The sequence below is a fragment of the Talpa europaea genome (assembly GCF_964194135.1).
Source record: "Talpa europaea genome assembly, chromosome: 14".
NCBI lineage: Eukaryota > Metazoa > Chordata > Mammalia > Eulipotyphla > Talpidae > Talpa > Talpa europaea.
Window position 1 is genome coordinate 26,829,535 of NC_140082.1, and position 19,958 is coordinate 26,849,492.

Sequence of the window (19,958 nt, forward strand, 5' to 3'; positions counted from 1 at the left end):
TCACACTTTCTGGGGTATAGTTCTGTAGGAGCATGTGCTGCTCCCTCCTGGTGAATCATTGCTCCATTTAGGAGCCCAGGCTCAATCTATTGTGACACAAATTAAATAAACATGGGGAACAGGCTCACAAATCACTGTCCCCTAATTAACCTATCTTCTGCAGAACACTGTTCTACTTTACTGAAAAGACTTATATATACTATTAAAGTATTCCAACCAAAATGATCCCCCGCCCATCTCTAGTCCTCTTTGGCATCTCTGCCTCTCTATAACTCTGAGGAAAAATTGCAGATGGGGTATAAATTCCTCAAGTTTATACTATTTGCTGAAACATCCATATTAACTTTCCTTTCAGTTCTCTCCAAGTTCTTGGAATTATAATGGGATTCAGAATGAAACTTTGCTTTATAGTAAAGCCCAGAAGAATATAATAGAAATTATATTTCAATATGTTGGATAGAGTCATACTCTATTTCAAACAACAATTGCATTTCAAAGTTTTTCAGAAGGATAAGATAGTCATAAAAACAAAGTTTTATACCCCAGAGATTCAGCAGTAACTACATAAAAAATCACTTATTGAAGGTAGGATTAAGGATGACTATAGACCAAGAAGAAGGTGTCAATTAAATTTCAAAGACTTCTCTTCTTGACAAGTTCGCATATGTCTGATTGACTTCCACCTCTTGGTCGTAAGTTCAACTTTGAGATTCATCTGACTCCTAAAGAACTTTTTCCAAACATTGACTGATTTCCTTTCTCTTCTTGGAAGGTAATCAACCAATTGCATTTAACTATATACTAAATGACAGCTTTGTTTATATTTTGATTACATATTCAATTGATAGCCCCTGTGATTGTGGAAAAGTATCTAATATCATTATTTTTTCTGATATCCGCGGTCTTTGTCACCAAGTGTCTTCTTATTGAAGAATCAGACTGATGTCTTTGATCTAATGCAGTGATGTGATATGTTGAGCTTGAGAAAAAGATATGCATGTATTTGATATGAATTATTTGATACCTAATAACATATATATCTCATTTTCTTATATCTTACCTTGTTTATACTAATGCTTGAAATGTTTTGAGACTTTCAGTAACTTTGCCAAATTCTTATTGTATGTAATATCTGATTTCTTTTGCATAAAATTTGTAAGAACATTCTACTTAAGGAAATAGCTACTGGAAAGGATACACAAATATTTTACTCCATGAATCAGTTTGCCAATATCATGATTTTCACAATCTATTGTGTCAGGCTTTGGAAATTAGCAGATTGTCTTTAATGATGTGTTTAGTTATTTAATATTCTATTCCCATCTAGAAAAGAAAATCCACTCTCAGCTTCCTCTGCATTTTCTCTGCCCAAATCCCCTATTGTTGAATTTTTTATAGATAATGAGTTTTGATTATGTCTCAGTATAGACATACCTTTGCTGATTTATGAATAACTTTTTAAATTGAAATCCTTTAATTTTTTGAAACATAATTAACTTTAGGACATACTTTTCCTCATGTTTTACAGTCTTTCTATAATTTTCCAAGACACACACTGCTTTGATATCCTGTATCATTTGACCAAAAACTTAAAATTCAACTCTCTAATACTTTCATTTTTATTGAGGTTAAATTGGTTTACAAAACTGTATGTGTTATAATATCACATTGCTTCTATTTCTATGATAAGGCTACTACAGTTAAGTCTTTCATGTTTTTAACTGGTATATTTATGCCCAATTAAAAACACTTCTATTCCAGAACTTTCAAAATGAAAGAATTCTTTGAGATTTATCTAAGAAATACATATTTTTGTAAATTGCTTTAGTAAGGTATGATTGACATTCACATCGAATGTATACAACTCCATGAATTTGGAGACAAGTATGTATTCATGAAACTATTACAATATTTGCCATAAGCTTATGTCAGAGTTTCCTCCTGCCTCTTAAAGAATTGATACCTTAAGATTTTTTTAAGCTGGATGGAGACTTAACTAAGGAGCCAAATATGTCCCTAAAATGACTTGAGATTTAAAAATTATCAGTTTTCTTTAAGTTAATACACTGATTCCAAAAAGGAATGGAACATCTTAATGTACAAATATGTAAAGCAAATGTATTCATCAAGAGTCTTTCAGTTACAAGTGGTAAAATAGAAATTACAGACAATAACAATCAGAGATGAGAAAGTGGGACATTTGAATCCTCATCCATTGCTGATGAGATGTAACCTCTTTGGAACAGTCTTATAAGTCCTCAAAATGTTAAATATAGGGGCCTTCCTGGTGGTGCAAGGAATTAAGACAGCACTATGAAGCTATCCACAGCCATTGCAGCATGAGTTCGTTCCCAGCCAGGGACCTGACCCACATGGCACAGCACCTCTCCTGTCTCTCCTGCTACTCCCCTGAGCAGTGTATTTCAGTCAACCCGCCTGTTCTGTTCCCCACCATGTCTCTGGTGAATCCTCTCACCCACTGCACCTCTGGCCTGTACCCCAGTTCCTGTATGCATAAATAAATAAATCTTTAAAAAATGTAAATGATTTAGGAAAGCAAACCAAAGGTCCATTAACTTCTAGAGGGATAGACAAAATAGGATCTATTAACACAACAGAATACTATTCATTTTTGAAAGCATGAGTACTAACATATACTGCAATGTAGGTGAACCTTTAAAAAACAGTTAAAAAAGCAGTCATACAAAAAAGACTGAACGTTATATGGTACTGTTTATCTGAAATGTCCAGAATAGACAGACTATGAAGACTAAAAGTAGGTTACTTGTTGCCTGAGGCTAGGAGAAAAATAAAGAGGGAGAGAAAAACAGAGTGTTAATCAATAGAATATTTCTCTATGGGATGGTGAAAATGTAGAATTAGGGAAAATGTCAGATATCTAGAGCACTGTGCAATTATAAACTGCTTAACAGCTTTCCAAAGGGCCATTTAATAATGGCCTGTAAAAGATAATAATAATATAAAAACCTGTAAAAGATCTTACCTTGGCACCATTAACTCAGCTTCTAAAAATTCAATGAAATAATGAGAAACTTCCATATATATATTTATATATATACACATACATATATACATATATAGTCTGTTTGGTTTGACATTGTTTTTTTAAAGATTTATTTTATTTATTTATGCATACAAGAACTGGGGTACAGGCCAGAGGTTGCAGGGGATGAGAGGCAGAACAGATGGATTGACTGAAATACACTGCAGAGGGGAGCAGTGGGAGAGACAGGAAAGGTCTGCTGTGCCATGTGGGTCAGCTCCCTGGCCAGGGATCGAACTCATGCTGCACTGGCTGCGGATAGCTTCATATTGCTGAGACTTAACCTCTTGCAGCACCATGGAGGCCCTTGACAGTGTTTTTAATCACAAAAAAGTAGAAAGACAGAATTAGTCAGCAATAGAAGATTAACAAAACATAGTATGGCACGTCTACATGTTTAGAATTTTATACAGGTATTAAACTTGGTGTTTTGAAAAAGTATTTAATCACATAAAATGCATGCTGTTAATGTTATTTATTCTAATAAACACGCTATGAAAGATCATGCTCTGCATGATTGCAGTGAATGTTTTAACAGTATAATTCACCTCTAAAAATGACTAAATAAGTTGTAGTAATAAAAACCTTTTAATTTTTTATTTATTCTTTGAGGTAGGTTGGAGTATATATTTGATTTCTACATAGAAAGCAAAACAATGACTAAACTCTTAAGCTAATATTATTTGTGTGAATATTTATGATGGTTATTCAATAAACATTAAGGAATTTCTAATTACCTCTCCCTGGTAAAAGTCCCTTATCTCCTCATGAGCTTCACATTCAAGCAGGGTTTCTTGAGAGCAGCACTATTGACATTTTTGGGCCAGGTGACTTTTCTTGTGGCAGGAGGGCATGGGGTGTAGTGCTGCCCTGAGCATTCAGCAGGGTTAGCCTCATCCTTGGTGTCTGCCCACTCAATTCAGCAGCGCACCCCAGTATGAGAGCAAAGAATATCTTCCGATATTGCCAAATATCCCTGGGAGGAAAAATTGTGCTGTTTATAACCACTGAATTAAAAGAGCCATTTTACAAAGGAAGAAAATGCTGGCTTGTTTCAAAGTGGGATTTCTCTATTGTGAAGTTGCACTTATGTTCTCATACAGGTGCTTGTTGTAAAGCTTGGATAAACATTTCATCCTGGAAACCGTGATAAATAGCGACAAATTAACTCAATTCTCAATTTCATATCTATGCCGGTGGCATGAATCTTCATCACACTTTTGTTTGAAAGTTTACAGCCTTGATTGTTTATGTTGGTTCTGACTGTGACACTGGTTGTTGTTGCTTTCACACAGCTCGCTCAGCCATAGCAGGAAGCTGTGCCCATGACGGTGTGCGAATCATCAGGGGTTATAGCTCAGCTTCCACGCCTTTTGCCACTTTGTGTGGTGATGACACCCCATCTCCCATCGCTCTCTCTGGTCCAGTGATGCTTAACTTCTACTCTAATGCACACACCACAGATTTTGGATTCAAACTTTCCTACAGGATAACCCGTGAGTAGCCTGAAAGCTGTTTGGAATTTTCTTTTCTTCTTGGGCAATTTCTACAAGAAATTTTAACTGTGATGCATACATCACCACAAGAATGATTTCAGTTATTTTAAGGGGAAAAAATATCAGTTGGGTTCATAATCCCCACAAAATCAACATTTTTCTTTGAAAAAATAAAACCTTCAACTTTTAAAATCTCTTTGAAAGAGGAGACTCAGATTTGTATTTAACATTTCCAGATTACCATTCTTCCCTTCTTAAAACAGACCTGACTTTTCTAAACTTCCGATTACTGTCGTCATCTTTCTCAATCTGTCAATTAATTACAGGGAAAGAATAGTTATACCCCAAACATTGAAATGTTCTTTCTCATTATTTTCACTCCGCTATCAATATGACTCAGATGTATTCCATTCCAAGATGTGTCTTAGAACACTTTTCCCTGTTTCAACTCTTACTGTCTCTTCCCCCACCTCAGTGAAAAGATCAGAATTATTTGTAAACACAATGAAGAGAGGCTTAAGTTGCTTTGAAACAATCACTTTTTCTCCCCTCCCCCCTGCACACACCCTGCCTCAGGTCAATACTAAAGAATATATCAAAATTATTTTTCCATGCTATGAGTAATAACTGTTCTCTGCAAATTCCCCCATCTTCGTTTGCAGCTTGTGGTGGGATGTTCAACTTCACCTCTGGAGTCATCCGAAGCCCTGCCTATTCCTACTCAGACTACCCCAACAACATGTTCTGTTTGTACACCATCACTGTCTGGGCCAACAGGGTGATTCAGCTCAAGTACGTAAGACAAATTTACCTTTACTAGAAAATCATTTTGCCTCTATTTGTGTAAAAGATATTTTTCTGATGGAGAGCACTGATTTTAACTGCATGTTTACAAGGGAATCTAGAGGAAGGGAGAGAGAGGTAACTAGCTGTTAGTATAAACCTGGGAAAGGGGTCTTCCCCTTCCACAAAAGCCGATAGTGATTAACTAGGAAATACAAGTGCCCTACCAATTAAAGCAATTTGTTCTACTTATTCACCATTTTTAAAGGAGTTTCATATATTGGGTTATAAAGTTCTAAAGTCTCTCTAAATCAAAGGGTGTAGAGAAGGCAAGAGAAAGCTGTTTCCATTTGTCAGGTACTTAGAAACAAGGAACTTTATGCTTTCCCTAAATATTTTATTTTTAAAATAGTCATATGAGGTATATATTATTAATCTCATTCTATTGATGACAAAATTGAGGCTCAGAGGGCCAATAACTTTCCCAAGGTGATACACTATTACCTGAAGCATCAAATTTGAATCCTTACCAGGCCTTCTCCCTACTGCCTTCTCCCTGCCCTTAATATTTTCCCATTGTAGCTCTCAAAGCTTTCATACTTTCTAGCTCCTTAAGACATTTATTTTTACTAGTATGTCAGAACACCTCTAAATTGGTACTGTACACGTTATCTTTATCATCAGTGGCATTCTCTTCTAATCCTCCTCATTCCCAATAAGACTGATAAAGAGTATACGATCTCCACAGCTATAAAGTTGAAAATCATGTTCATCTTAGATAATATATTTCTAACTCAGTGACATTGAGCATGAAAAACTCTGAAAGTTTGTGTACATCACACTAGCACAGAATATTTTATAGAAACTTTGTGGTCTAACCACTCCTACCTATCTCCCCCCACCCCCGCCATTGTCTGTCATCACTTTCTCCTCCCAAAATCACAAATTCTCAGTAATTTGCCCCTAGGGACATTCATGTGTTAAAATGGGTTCTTGGGCTATAAAACAAATCTCATCAAGAGTGATTTGCTTCCTATATCAGACAGTAAGTAAGTGGTCTCCAGGCTGGACCTCGAGGGAAACTGCAGATCCCACCTGGTATTATTTGTAAGGAAGCTGTGCCGCCAGGACAAAGACACTTTTAAGTCCTAAGAAAAAATGAGTAATCAGCACCTGCCAGATGGCCAGGAGCAGAAGGCCCATAAAGGAACCACCTGCCCAGATGGAAGCACAGAGGGTGCTTCTAGTCATTTGCCATTGTTGCTCAATATTTAATATTTGCTTCTAGCACATGTAGGATTGTAGTGTGTATACACTCTCACACACTATAATTCTACACATATTTATATTTATATCAATATGTCTGTATCTATACTGTGCATGCTTGATAACATGCAAATTCCTTTGGTTTCCCTCCAGGGGCCTGGGGCTCACCATAGTCAGCATTCCCATCAACATGTTTGGAAAATTATTTATTATACTCTTTCTAAGAACCTGCACTCTATGAAACACTTACTAAGTGCTATAGAAGTGGCAGACAGCAATACAGCATAAACAGTCTATTAAGACTCTTAAAATGTGCCTGCACATACGTTTTGTGTTTTTCCAAATATTTTCTGCTCCCCTGGGAAAATTATGCAAGATAAAAAATCAAAACAGCTTTGAATCCTCTTAGAAACTCAAATCTTTATTTTCCTTTATGGATTCATGCTGTGGAAAATAGACGTCTATAAAGAATAAAAAAAGAATGTTTTGTTTTTAGAATTTGTCTACCTATCGTTCTCTCTTCATCTTCTTTTATAAGAACATTAAATGTTATCTTGTTTAAAGAAAATACTTTTTCATCTCCTTTTTCATCATCGGTTTGAAAAATAAGTCACCAATGAAAACCTTTCTGAGAAAAAAATTAACAGATCCCTTTTTTCTTAAGACTATTAAAGGGACATATTTTAATCATTAGATATTTTCAAGTTGTTCCAAAGTATATATTATATTATAGCTGCTAATAAAAATAAAACCAAGAAAGCAGAAGAAACCTGTAAAAATGAGGACAGGATATCAAAATAATTAACAGATTTTTAAAAAAGAGTAAGCTATGAAACCACCACAAAATCCTGAAGTTAAACCATGTAGGAAGCCTCGCCTGTGTGGAAACCCTGGGATAGTTAACTTGAAATGACAAAGCCATTTAGGCCATGAACCCAGGCCATGAAAGATCAGTTAGTGATATATCTGCCAGGTGATAAGAGGTAACAAGTGGCCCCAAGTCACAGTAGCTTCACTCAGCAATTTTACTGCTCACTACTATGAGTGTTTCCAATATGCTTGATACCACCCATCGCAGCTGCTCTGCCATCCAGGCTCATGGCCACTTCATCTCTGCCTCTGCTTTAACGTTCATCACTGCAAACTGAGTAGTAGTTTTAAAATCTTCTTCCAAAATTAAATACATATCACATATGCTCTTAATGCATGACAAAGCTGTCTTTTGACCTCATCACCATGCTGAACCTCCAGTGTGCATAGGGGTTGCGGGGGATGTAGGGGAGAGGGGCACAGATAGTCCTGCCAGTGTTGGGAAGGAAGATGCTTGGGGTGTGCCCTGGGCTTCCTCAGTATATGAATTCTGGTGATTGCAATCAGATGAGACTGAAGAATTATTTCATTCTTTTCTACCATTTTTTTTTATTATTTCTTTTGTGAGTAATATTGTTTCATATTTTTGGTTTTCAAAATCACAGTAATAATGTTCACTTGTTTTGATTTATTTTGTTTTTGAGTAGTTACTTATGCATATATGAGAGTCTGGTTTTTATACATTGTTGCACATAACCTTACTTACTATAAGCTCTCCATTTTAAGAGGAAAATAGAAACTCAGAATGAGAAAGGTGCTACGATTCTAGCTTCTTCCACTCTGCACAGATATTGTCACTGTAAACAAAGAATATAGTACCACTTGAATCTCAGAATAACAAGGGAACAGAGTGAAAGCCATCTGTTTTAATGATACTGAAAAATAAAGTGTTGCTGAAATGATAAATAAATATGTAAGTTCAACTTACCAAAACTTAATCTCTAAGAGACTTAATATGTTCTTTTTTTTATTTTTTTTTTTATAAATTTTATTGTTATATTCCCCATACAATTGCAGCCCCCCATTCTGACCCCAATCCCTCCCCTCCCGCCCCCGCCCCCCTAAAAGTGTCTCTGGTTCATAGTTTTTTGTTGATTTTGATTTTCACTTTCTTATAGTTATTCATTTTCCTGGTCCCTTATTTAAGTTTTCTAGATTCCTGCTATGAGTGAGACCATCCGGTATTTTTCTTTTTCTTTTTGGCTTATTTCGCTGAGCATGATCCCTTCCAGCGCCATCCATGTTGCAGCAAATTGCATGTGTTTATCTTTTTTGAATGCTGAGTAATATTCCATGGTATATATGTACCACATCTTCTTGATCCAGTCATCTATTTTTGGGCATTTGGGTTGTTTCCAAAGCTTAGCTATTGTAAACAGTGCTGCTATAAACATAGGGGTGCAGGTGTTCTTTGGAATTGATGTTTCTGTGTCCTTTGGGTAAATACCTAGGAGTGGAATTGCTGGGTCATATGGAAGCTCTATGTTTAGTAGGTCCAGAAATCCCCACACAGCTTTCCACAGTGGTTGGACCAGTTTGCACTCCCACCAACAGTGCAGAAGAGTTCCTTTTTCTCCACACCCTCGCCAACATTTGTTGTTGCTAGTTTTTTTAATATGTGCCATTCTCACTGGTGTAAGATGGTATCTCATGGTAGTTTTGATTTGCATTTCCCTGATGACAAGTGATGTTGAACATTTTTTCATATGCCTGTTGGCCATTTGCATTTCCTCTTCAGAGAAGTTTCTTTTAAGCTCTTCTGCCCATTTTTTGACTGGATTATTTTCTTTGTTGTTGTTGAGTCTCATCAGCTCTTTGCAGATTTTTGTGATCAGTCCTTTATCATTAGTGTTGGGTGCAAAAATGTTCTCCCAGTTGGTGGGGTTTCTCTTTGTTTTTGTTATTGTCTCTTTTGCTGTGCAAAAGCTCTTTAATTTGATATAGTCCCAGCTGTTTATCTTTGCCTTCACTATCACTGCTTTGGGTGATGTGTCTGTAAAGATGTCTTTGATGTGCAAATCACGTAGTGTTTCGCCTATATTTCCTTCTATATATTTTATGGTTTCAGGTCTTATGTCTAGTTCTAAGAGACTTAATATGTTCTTCACTGTGAATTCCTACAAGTCTAAAACTGTATCATATTCATCTCTACATCCCCAGCAAATATCTCACTTTTTCACATAATTATAATCAAAATATTTTGGCTAAACTTTTTACCTGATCAGTACAGTAGTATGTTGTTTCTAATATTTTCTATCAAGCAAAGCTGAGATGTTCTGCTTTTAGTGTGTGTGTTTTTTTACAAGAACTAAAGGTACAATAAATATCATGGAAATATGAATGTATATCATCAATATTAATGAAATTCATTTCACAGGTTCAGTGATTTTGATGTGGTTCCCTCCACCTCCTGCTCCAACGACTACCTGGCGATTTATGATGGTTCTAACATGAGTGATCCCCTTCTGGGCAGATTCTGTGGCTCCAAACGTTTTCCAAATATTAAGAGCAGCAATAATAGTGTGCTCCTAGTGTTCAAGACAGATTCATTTCAAACAGCAAGAGGGTGGAGGATAACTTTCCAGCAGACACTGGGTAAGAACTTTGGACATGTATGTCTTTTTTTCACTTATTGTTCCTTTTCTGCTTCATTTAATTTAATTTAATTTTTTATGAAAGATCACAGTGGTAGCAGGTTGGAGGAAGACTCAGGAAACCCTGTGACCTGAGAAAAAAGAAGCTTATTACAGAATTCCGCATGGGAAATGAGAGTTCTTAAACTAATACAGTGGAAATGAATACAGAAGGAGGAATAGAAATCTCAGAGATAGTCAGAAGGTAGAATACATCAGACATACAGTGTTTGGAGCTTGATGTGTTACATGTGAAAAAAAGTTGAAGATGACTTGTCAGTAACTTTTCGGAGAGTGGATACCTTAGAAAGCTAAGATTTAGGGAAGAAATATTATATTTGGGTTTGAGTATTTTGGGTAGAAGTACTTTGAAATATCTAAGTGCAGAAATATAGGAGGACACTGAAGCTTGAGAGAGGATTTGAGCTGGAGATAGTGATCAGGGAATTACTAGGAGGTGGCTGGGAAAGCTATCATGTGAAGAAAAATTGAAAATATCACCCCTGTTTATTCCCACTGCAGGTGAGAAATTATCTCTAGAACTTGGAACCATTTTAAACACAAGTTATCTGTTTATCTATATTCATTGTGTCAGTGGTATTGTCTGGAAAGTGTTTTGATTCTTCCACTTGAATATGGATGTGATTAGGGAATAGATTTGAAAATGAACAGCTCACTGAACAAATCACATAGTATGTGAAGACTCAGAGAGACCTACAATGAGCATCCTGACTCACTGTTCAAAAAACCCCCTTCCTTCTCTTTTCCCCAGGCTATGAGATTATCTTCATTCTCCTGATACAAAGCAGAACTTACCTTAAACTCCTTTACATTTGTAGTGTTATTTTTTTGTGCATTCCTTGAGGGAAGCATTTAGACTTTTGTGTTTTGAAGGCTTCCCAATAAACTGTAGACATCATGAGAAATTGTATCAGAAAGTCACTTTGCCACCTACCCTACTTAGCAGTATCAACAATAACTTGAAAGCAAGTCTCATGGGTAGACGAGAGTATTGCCTTAATAGAATTGCCTAAGTGAAGTGGCATACAAAACACAGAAGGCTGTTTTGAAAGCAAAATTAATTTTCCTTTGGAGATTTCTTTGCAAAAAGCAACTCATATACCCTTGCCCTCAGCACAGTCTTTCAAATGGCATATATTTACATTTGCTATTGCTACCTGCTTTCAAGTTGTTTTTCTTTTTTCGAATATATTCTCTCATGACCACTAAAATAGGCTTAAGTGCCCCACACTGCTGTCATCTGCATGAAGCTCGAGTTAGCCAGTGTTCCCTAGCTCATTAAATTACTGTGTTTTTCTGAGCCACAGAGAAGACATTTTCAACTTATTGTGATTTTACTGAACTGAAGTAGCACAGAAAGGAAAATATTACCCTGTCAGAGGCACTGTTCATGCATGAGCATTGGATACTTTCAGTCAATTACTCTTTTCTTCTGGTAACAGAGAAAAGGTTTAAGTGCGGAGAGTTAGAAATGGAATTTCATTACTTACCAGCATTGTGCTACTACTGCATTCCATGATGGTGACTTTTGCCTCCTTGTCATCTGTATAAATGCTTTTGACCAGTTGGAAATAATTCAGAAGCAAAGTTAAATCATCTTTAATGGTAATTTTTAACGAAAACCTAAGTATTATAATTTTGTACTGTTTTGCTTTCACAAAGCTTTCAAAACTGCACATGTAAGTTTACTTATCATTTGGCATAACTTTTATCTGATAGTCACTGGATTTTTTAATCCCATGAAGTTTAAGAAACTGTTGGTCCTTTCGATTTGGCCAGAGTCAACATGCACCATAGTATAAAACTGATACTTACTAGTGCCCATTTTCCAGGAACTCCTGCTAGTTGAGTTCCCGCCCCTCCTTTGCCACCAGGGTATGCTTCAGTCATGACTCTGCTTGCCTGTGTCACTCGGGAAACATTTGAAACTTGCAGATGTGTTTTGAATTCATCAGCGCCCTGTTTTCAGACAAAGTGAATCACAATCCACAAACATGGAAATATGCCCAAACAGGAAAAGCTATAGAACAGGAAACAGGTGGTTATCACCCAGTTGTTTTACTATGTTATTGCCTGGTGAGATGCTATAAAAAAGTCCAACACCATTTCCTAGCTCAATTTTTATCCACTAAAAAAGATCAATTTGAATTATTATTATTTCCTATTTTTTTACAATGTGATGGGCAGCAAGTAAATAATTCCTTTAAAGTACCTCAAATGTCAAAGACAAAGACTTACGCATTAGGAAGTAATCTTGAGGTGGTGAATTCCTACAAGGGTACATGACCCATTCCACCCTACTTCCAAGGTGGGGGGAGGGGCACTGTAAGTGTGATAATTATTATCAACAGGAGCACTCCATGGTGCAATAATTTCTTATTCCTTCTTACTTTGCACTGAAATTTACCCAGTACAATAAATAAATAAATACATAAATACATAAATAAATAAATAAACCCTAAATTATAATTTGTAACTTAAGTCTAAAATCAAAAGCCAAGTCCCAGTTAAATCACAAGAACTAGCTGACACCTAGTATATAGCAATATTACTCCATCAACATTGACTTTGTTAGTTAAAAAAAAAGGTAGATAGGGCCTCCCCGGTGGCGCAGCGGTTGAGCGCTGGGTTGCGAAGCTGCCCGCGGCCTATGCGGCGCCGGTTCGATCCCCGGCTGCTCCCCGGCCACCAGAGGAGGGTCCCACATGGCGCGCAGACCTCTCCTGCCGCCTGCTTCTCCCCTCAGCAGTGTACTTTGGTCCTTCTGCCTGCTCTGCTCCCCGCTCTGGCTCTGGTGAATTCTCTCACCCTCCCACGCTTCTGACTGTACCCAGTGCATGTATAAACAAAAAACAAACAAATAAATAAATAAATAAAAACATGCCTCTATTAAAAAAAAGTAGATAAATTATTCCTACTTCATGATTATATGATAGTGCATATATATGAATATATATATATGTTATATCTAGATTCACTTCATTCCCAAAATTCAACCAAGATTCTTATAGATCAGCTATTACTCAGGATAGTAAGTTAGATCATTTTCATTCTCAAAGACTTAGGAATACAGGATCACCTTCCACATTTGGGTCATGTGTATCTTGTCTCTAAAGTTTTAACTGTTTCCATAACATTTGTAAAATATCTCCCAAATGTACTAAAGGAAGACAAAAGGACATGGTGGGAGGATGTTGAGGCTGCAGAACAGGGTTTACTTGTAAGAGAGGATAGGAAAGGGAGACCAAGAAAGCTGATGAAATTAAGGGACCAAAGTGATGGAAAATACAGTCACAACAAATGGAGAAAAGTGTAACAACAAATGCAGACTTTGATCTAGTCATTTTTAAGTTTCATAGTTTGTTATATTTGGACTTTGAGAGGCATCCTAAAATTCTGTAACTAAACAATAAAAAATATACTTAAAATCATTCAATGTCACTACATATCTTGTTGTATATATATAACTCTAGGTGCTTTTTAGCAGCCTAATCTAAGCTGCGAAACCACATTATTTTTAAAAGTATAAGTGCAATATGATAGTTGAATTACAGTGTGAATGATTTTATAAATCGATGCTCAAGTAACTCTCAGTCTAGCAATAATGGGGGCTTTACACGAAAGTGATGTCTGTCTGTTCTCTTAATGTCTTTTGCTCCCTCTGATAAAGTCTGAGAATGAGATGAGCTGAAATTGAAAACCCATTTATAGAAAACTAGGCTAAGCCTATTTCCGCCCTTTTTAAACCTTGTAACTTTCACTGGTGACTGCACATCCCTTGGGAGATTATACCAAAGACAAGGTTATCTGAAGTTTATTCTTTGTGGCTTTTATTGAAAAGGTTTTTTATTTCTAGACTGAGAATGTGGGAATACGATCAAGAAACCATAGGTTTACCTAGGTGTAGTACACCAAACCCTTACAAAAGAAACAGACAGGAGTAAAATTCCAGATCAACAAATGAAAAGTTGTTACGAAAATATATTCTGACATTAGAGTCTGTACCTCTCTCTCCACCCGCCTCCCTGTCCTCTAATGACCAGATTGCTGTCTCTGGTCTTGAAGGGTAGGGCTGTCTTTGGGAAAATAAAACCAGATGGTATTGTAGAAACCAAGCTAAGTGATAAAACTGAGTTAATGGCAAATTATAACATAACACTTTGAAAAACATTCAAGTGAGGAAAAGCTGGGAAGCAATATGTTCTGCATAAATTAAACCACACCAAGCCCTTCTCAAAATTAAACTCATGAGAAAATTTGAGTTAAATTATTTGTAAGCAGAGTTCCCTATAAAAATCACTATACTTACACAGATCAGCTTGGCTTTGATGTAGGTTCCCAGGAGTCTGAAAGCACAATATATCTAACCGATAATAAACTTAAAAAAAATCTAATTGGTTGTAAATCAATTGTTTGATTTACAATGTTATTACATTATTAGGGCTACAGGCTATGTATGCTTCTCTGTTTTCTAATACATGAATCAGATATAATGTTATACAGCAGCTTTATGTCCTGCTAAATCCCAGTGAATACCTCACAAAATTCAAGAACATAATGATAATGACTTCCTATCACTGAGCATCTACAGGAGAGGCTTTATATATATATATATATATATATATATATATATATATATATATATATAAAATTACGTGTGTGTGTGTTTGTGTAGTGCTCATTACCACCCATGATACAGGGGTTGTCCCATTTTACATAGGAAGAAATAAGAAGTTAACAATGTAAGGAATTTGTTTGCTGCCAAAATGTTTTGTAAGAGGTAAAGCCAAGCCTGCAGTCATGACTCTTTCTTAATTTATTCTTTTCTGAATCAGCCCACATCACCTTTGGGGCAACAAATAAACACAGGGACAGAGGAGATTCTCAGGGTAAATTTTCTGAAAGGCATTCATCTTGTTATTTCTATTACCTATCTGATTTGTCCCAGTAGGTAATATCCTATTAATATGAATATTGCATATAACTGTAGCAATCACTGTTTCCTCTTATCCATAAGGAATAGAAACATAATTCTTAATAATATACTATTTATAATATGTTTGTATGTTTAATATCTAGACATTTATGATAGAACATATAGAATATATAAAGCATTATAAATAATACATTATTAAATAATATAATTGCATATATATACTATCTTGGTATATTTGTATTTATATCACAACATATAATATTATTTAATACATAATAAATATATTTAAATAATTAATATTATATGACATATTTTATAATGCTAAAATATATTTAGTGTTTACAACAGAAATGATATTTTTATTTACAAGTAACATTATATATATATGTAGTAAAACTCCATTATCTTCTGATGTTGATGGACAGATGTCATTTCTCTCTTATCAACTTTCCATGGCATAATGGTAAAGAATTTTCACAGTTATGTGGAGTATAATTTCACTAGAATATAAAGGAAAGAAATATCTATATAACAAAAAAAATCCCTCTACCCCCCCCAAATTATGACCTCCAATTTAGTAAAATTCCTTAAAATCCTAACAAAATGAAGGCACATGTGCATTTATTTTTACAAAGTAAATGTGATTGTTATTCTTATCATCCAGTTTAGTTTACAAATTAGTTTAGTTTGCAAAAAGGTCACTTGGCAAATTTTGAGCAGAATTGGAAAAGTAAACCCTGTCCTCACTAAATAATACTGCCATCACAGTCATAAATTGAAATATCAATAGCATAGTACACAACTTAATGTAAAAATAAGAAGAACAAAACAATTCCATGTCCTTGTTTAAGTCATTCTCAAAAAGCTGATTTTTTTTTTGTTTGATTTTGGTTAGTTTGAAGAATTTCACATCCTTTATATTGCAACCTAATTTATGACTGCTTAATAGCACATTGTTTGTATCCTATTTTCTCTAAGCATTTTCAGCTTTGTGATAACTTTTGATTTTGTGATTGTCAGTGTTGAGTACATAAGTGTTGCTGCACATTAATGTATCCTGAATTTTCTCTGCCTGCTGAAATCTAATATACAGAGATTAAATTTTCTCAAGTAGAAGAGCTAATACTATTTAGCTAAAGAATTGCAAATTTTTTGTTAAAGAAGCATTTTCCTACTACAATATCCCTAATGCACCTTCAGTGATATTCTTATTCTTATTTCACTAATTGTTTCTTCACAATCACATATGCTGCAAGGTTAACTAAATTTAGCTTTGAAAACAGGTTAACACATAGGCCCAAAAAGTCATTTTGCTAAAATCAAAAATATACACACATACATATACATGTACTTATCTATGTATAAATACATACATATACACAAATGCATAAACACGCACATACATACACATAATAGGTGCCTGTAATATAATAACAACTTCATAAATCAAGAAATATGTTTAATTATAAGAATTTCTCATAAGCCTAGAGAGAAAGATCCATCCAGTAAGAACTCTTTACATTTTCTACCCAGTTCTTTATTGTTTATTCAACAGTGTTCACTAGCTATTTACTATGAACTTTTCTCTGGAGATACAAAGGTGAATTCAACTATATCCTTATGAAGCTTATCAAGTAGTAGGAAAAGCAAATAATTGTAAAGTCAACACAATAAATGCTTTTGAAGTATATGCAAAAGACAGTGGAGGCAGGAAAGAAGGAATCTGTGGTTACTTTGGTCTTGAGTAAAACAGGGCCCAGGAATTACGCTCAGAGAAATAAGCCAGGAGGAAATAGAAAAATATTGGATGGTTTCACTTATAACAGGAAGATAGGGGAACCAATAAGACATCAGTGAAAAAAAATAATAACAGTACAAAACACAACAAAGCAAAAATGGACAATTATAAATCAGAGACATCCTGCAGGGGAGGGAGGAGCACAGGGGACTGAGGTGATGGTGCACCCCCGTGCATTGGTGAAGGAAACTCGATGGGGACTACACCTGAGGGGGTGAGGGGAAGCAAATATTGTTTAAAAATGAACAATGATGTAAAAAAATTAAAAAAATTAATTAATAAAAAAATGAACAAATGAACAAAAAAAAAAAAAAAACACAGGGCCCAGGACCATTATTGGAGAAAACATCACAGAGAACATGAATGCTGACATGTAGTCTGGTGGTTAAGAATTTAAGTGCTAGAGCTAGACTTCCCAGGTTCAAATCCAGTTCTTGCACATCCTAACTAGTTTGGTCTTAGAGAACTATTAATCTACTCTGTGTCTTGATTTTCTTATCTTTAAAGTGAGCACACTAGTAACTATTTCATAGTATTGTGATGAATATTAAACTAGAACATTCCCTAATAACATTTAACATACAACAAATTTGAACTTTAAATAGTATTATTTTGGAAGGGTAATACTATTTAAATACTATTTAATACTATCTGGGAAAACAGATATTTTATGGATAAGAAAAAACATATAAAGTATGTACAAAATTGCAAGTGTATTCCATTTCAGAGGCTGCAGACTGATGTGTCCATTCTTTGATAATGTTTTGAGGTGTTGAGGTGGCTTTGGGTGTGAGATGGAGAATAAGGATGAAACAGGAGAGATAAGCAGGGTTGAACATGGAGGTTCTGTAAGATAGGAAAAAGTAGCAAGAGAGTACTGAGTGATTTTTTTTTTTAGAAAGCGCATTCTAGTACCTATGAGGATGATGTTTTTAAATAGGAGCAACATTTTAGGCAGGGAAAATTTAGGCAAGTATTATAGGAGTTTAGGCAGGAGATGATGATGATAGCATAGCAATGTGAAAATAAAAAGGTGGGGGCTTAAGGAAGAAATACTTAACATGTAGAATTAATAGTACACAATATTCTATGAGCAATGTAGTAAGGGACAAGAACAAATTATTATCCTAAGTTCCTGGACTATATCTTGTGATACCACTACCCAAATATGAAACTGCCAGGAGAGAACCAGAATTTGTAGGCAAAAATAATATATTTTGTATATGATTTGAATAATTTAGTTATTGTAAGATATCTGGCTAATGTTCAGAAGGTATGAAGAGGTGGGAATTAGAAGCTCAGTAGGGCCTCCCTGGTGGCGCAGCGGTTGAGCACTGGGTTGTGAAGCTGCCCGCACTCTGGCTCTGCTCAATTCTCTCACCCTTCCGCGCTTCTGACTGTACCCGGTGCTCATATAAATGAATGAATGAATGAATGAATGAATCTTTTTTCAAAAAAAAAAGAAGCTCAGTCGAAAGATCTGAGCTACTTTGGTCTTTTTTTTAATTTGAGGCAACATAATGTGGTACATACATTCTTTATGTTACTATGTAATTCTGGTGAATTGATCATATCATTTTTCAAGATCCATATCTAATGCTTCTTAGCTTAATCCTTACATTTTCTGATTTAGCATAACTTCCCTAGCTTGCTTTCTGTTCATTTTTGCATGGTATATTTTTTAAACTTTCCAATTTCAAACTAATCCCAAAGAATATATTTGGGTTTTGTTTTATGCTGTCTTTCAATTGGATAATTTAATGTGTTTACATCTAATAAAATAACTGACATTATTGGATTTAAATAAACCATTATATTTTATAGTTTGTATTTTTCATTTTGTCTGAGCCATTTTGAACTAGTTTTTTTTAGGTGTGGTTTGGGTTGAAGTTCATATATTTTTACCTTTGAATGTCCAGTTGGTCTAGCGCTGTTTGTTGAAAAGAAGGGCCATCCTTCATTGAATTCCTTTTGCTTCATTGTAAAAAATCAATTGGGCATATTTGTATGAATCTATTTCTGGGTTCCATATTCTGCTCCATTGATCTATATGTGGTATATCAATATCATTCTGTCTTGATTACTATAGCTATAAATTAAACCTATTGTCAAGTGGAGTAATGCCTTGTTTTGTTTTTCTTGTCAATATTGTTTTAGCTGTTCAAGGGCCTGTACCGTATTTGAATAAGCTTTTTTTTTAAAATATTAACAGAAAATCTTGCTAGCAATTGCATTAAACTTATGCATCACTATAGGAATCATTGACATCTTGACAATGCTGAGTCTTCCAAGCTATAAACATGTATCTGTCACCATTTTTCTTTGACTACTTTCACCCTTTTGTAATTTTTAGTACACAGAGCCTGTATGTTTCATTAAGTAATAACAGTGCATTTCATTTTCTTTTGAACAATTTTATTTCTTAATTTTGAATTCCACAAGTTCATTGTTCATATATAGAAATACAGTTGATTTTTGTGTATTGTTCTTATATCCTGAGTTCTTACTAAATACATTTATTAGTTCTGGGAGTTTTTATTTAATTTTCCTGGGATTTTCTACATCTTCAAATAGTGTTGATTTTATTTCCTCTTCTACAGTTAGTATTCATTTTTAAGTTTCCCATTACACTGGCAAGAATTTTCAATACTATGTTAAATAAGAGTGCTGAGAAAATATACCCTTGCCTTTTTCGTGATTATATGTAGGAGATCTTCCTGATCATAGGAGCAAAGTAGGTAGTTTTTCACTTTATTATGTTAGCTATTAGTTTCTTGAAGATGAAGTTTATGGAGTTAAAAAAATTCCCTTCTGCTCGTAGTTTGCTGAGAGTTTATATGATGAATGTATTGCATATTATCAAGTCTTTTTCCTGCATCAGCTAAGGTAATCTTACCATTTTGCTTAATAAATCATTTTTAAAATATCAAATTTGGTAAGAACAACTCTGTGGTGGAATTAATGATGCATACATAAATGTTTGGTTATGCCTAAATAATGCAAAATAAATGAAAAAATAATAACATTCTCTTTATCCTAATTCTTTATATATTGCATTATTCTTTTTCTAGTGATGATAGGTACTGACTGG

General features: G+C 34.9%; 1 protein-coding gene across 1 annotated transcript in view; it reads left to right on the forward strand.

Annotated features, from left to right (window-relative positions):
• CUBN (cubilin) overlaps positions 1-19,958 on the forward strand; it is a gene marked incomplete at both ends in the record, with an annotated part of 226,675 nt that overhangs the window by 179,343 nt on the left and 27,374 nt on the right. The window contains 3 exons of the mRNA XM_084253526.1: positions 4,360-4,560; positions 5,223-5,352; positions 9,857-10,074. Coding sequence (XP_084109652.1) covers positions 4,360-4,560; positions 5,223-5,352; positions 9,857-10,074 — 549 coding nt within the window. The remainder of the gene's footprint in view (positions 1-4,359; positions 4,561-5,222; positions 5,353-9,856; positions 10,075-19,958) is intronic.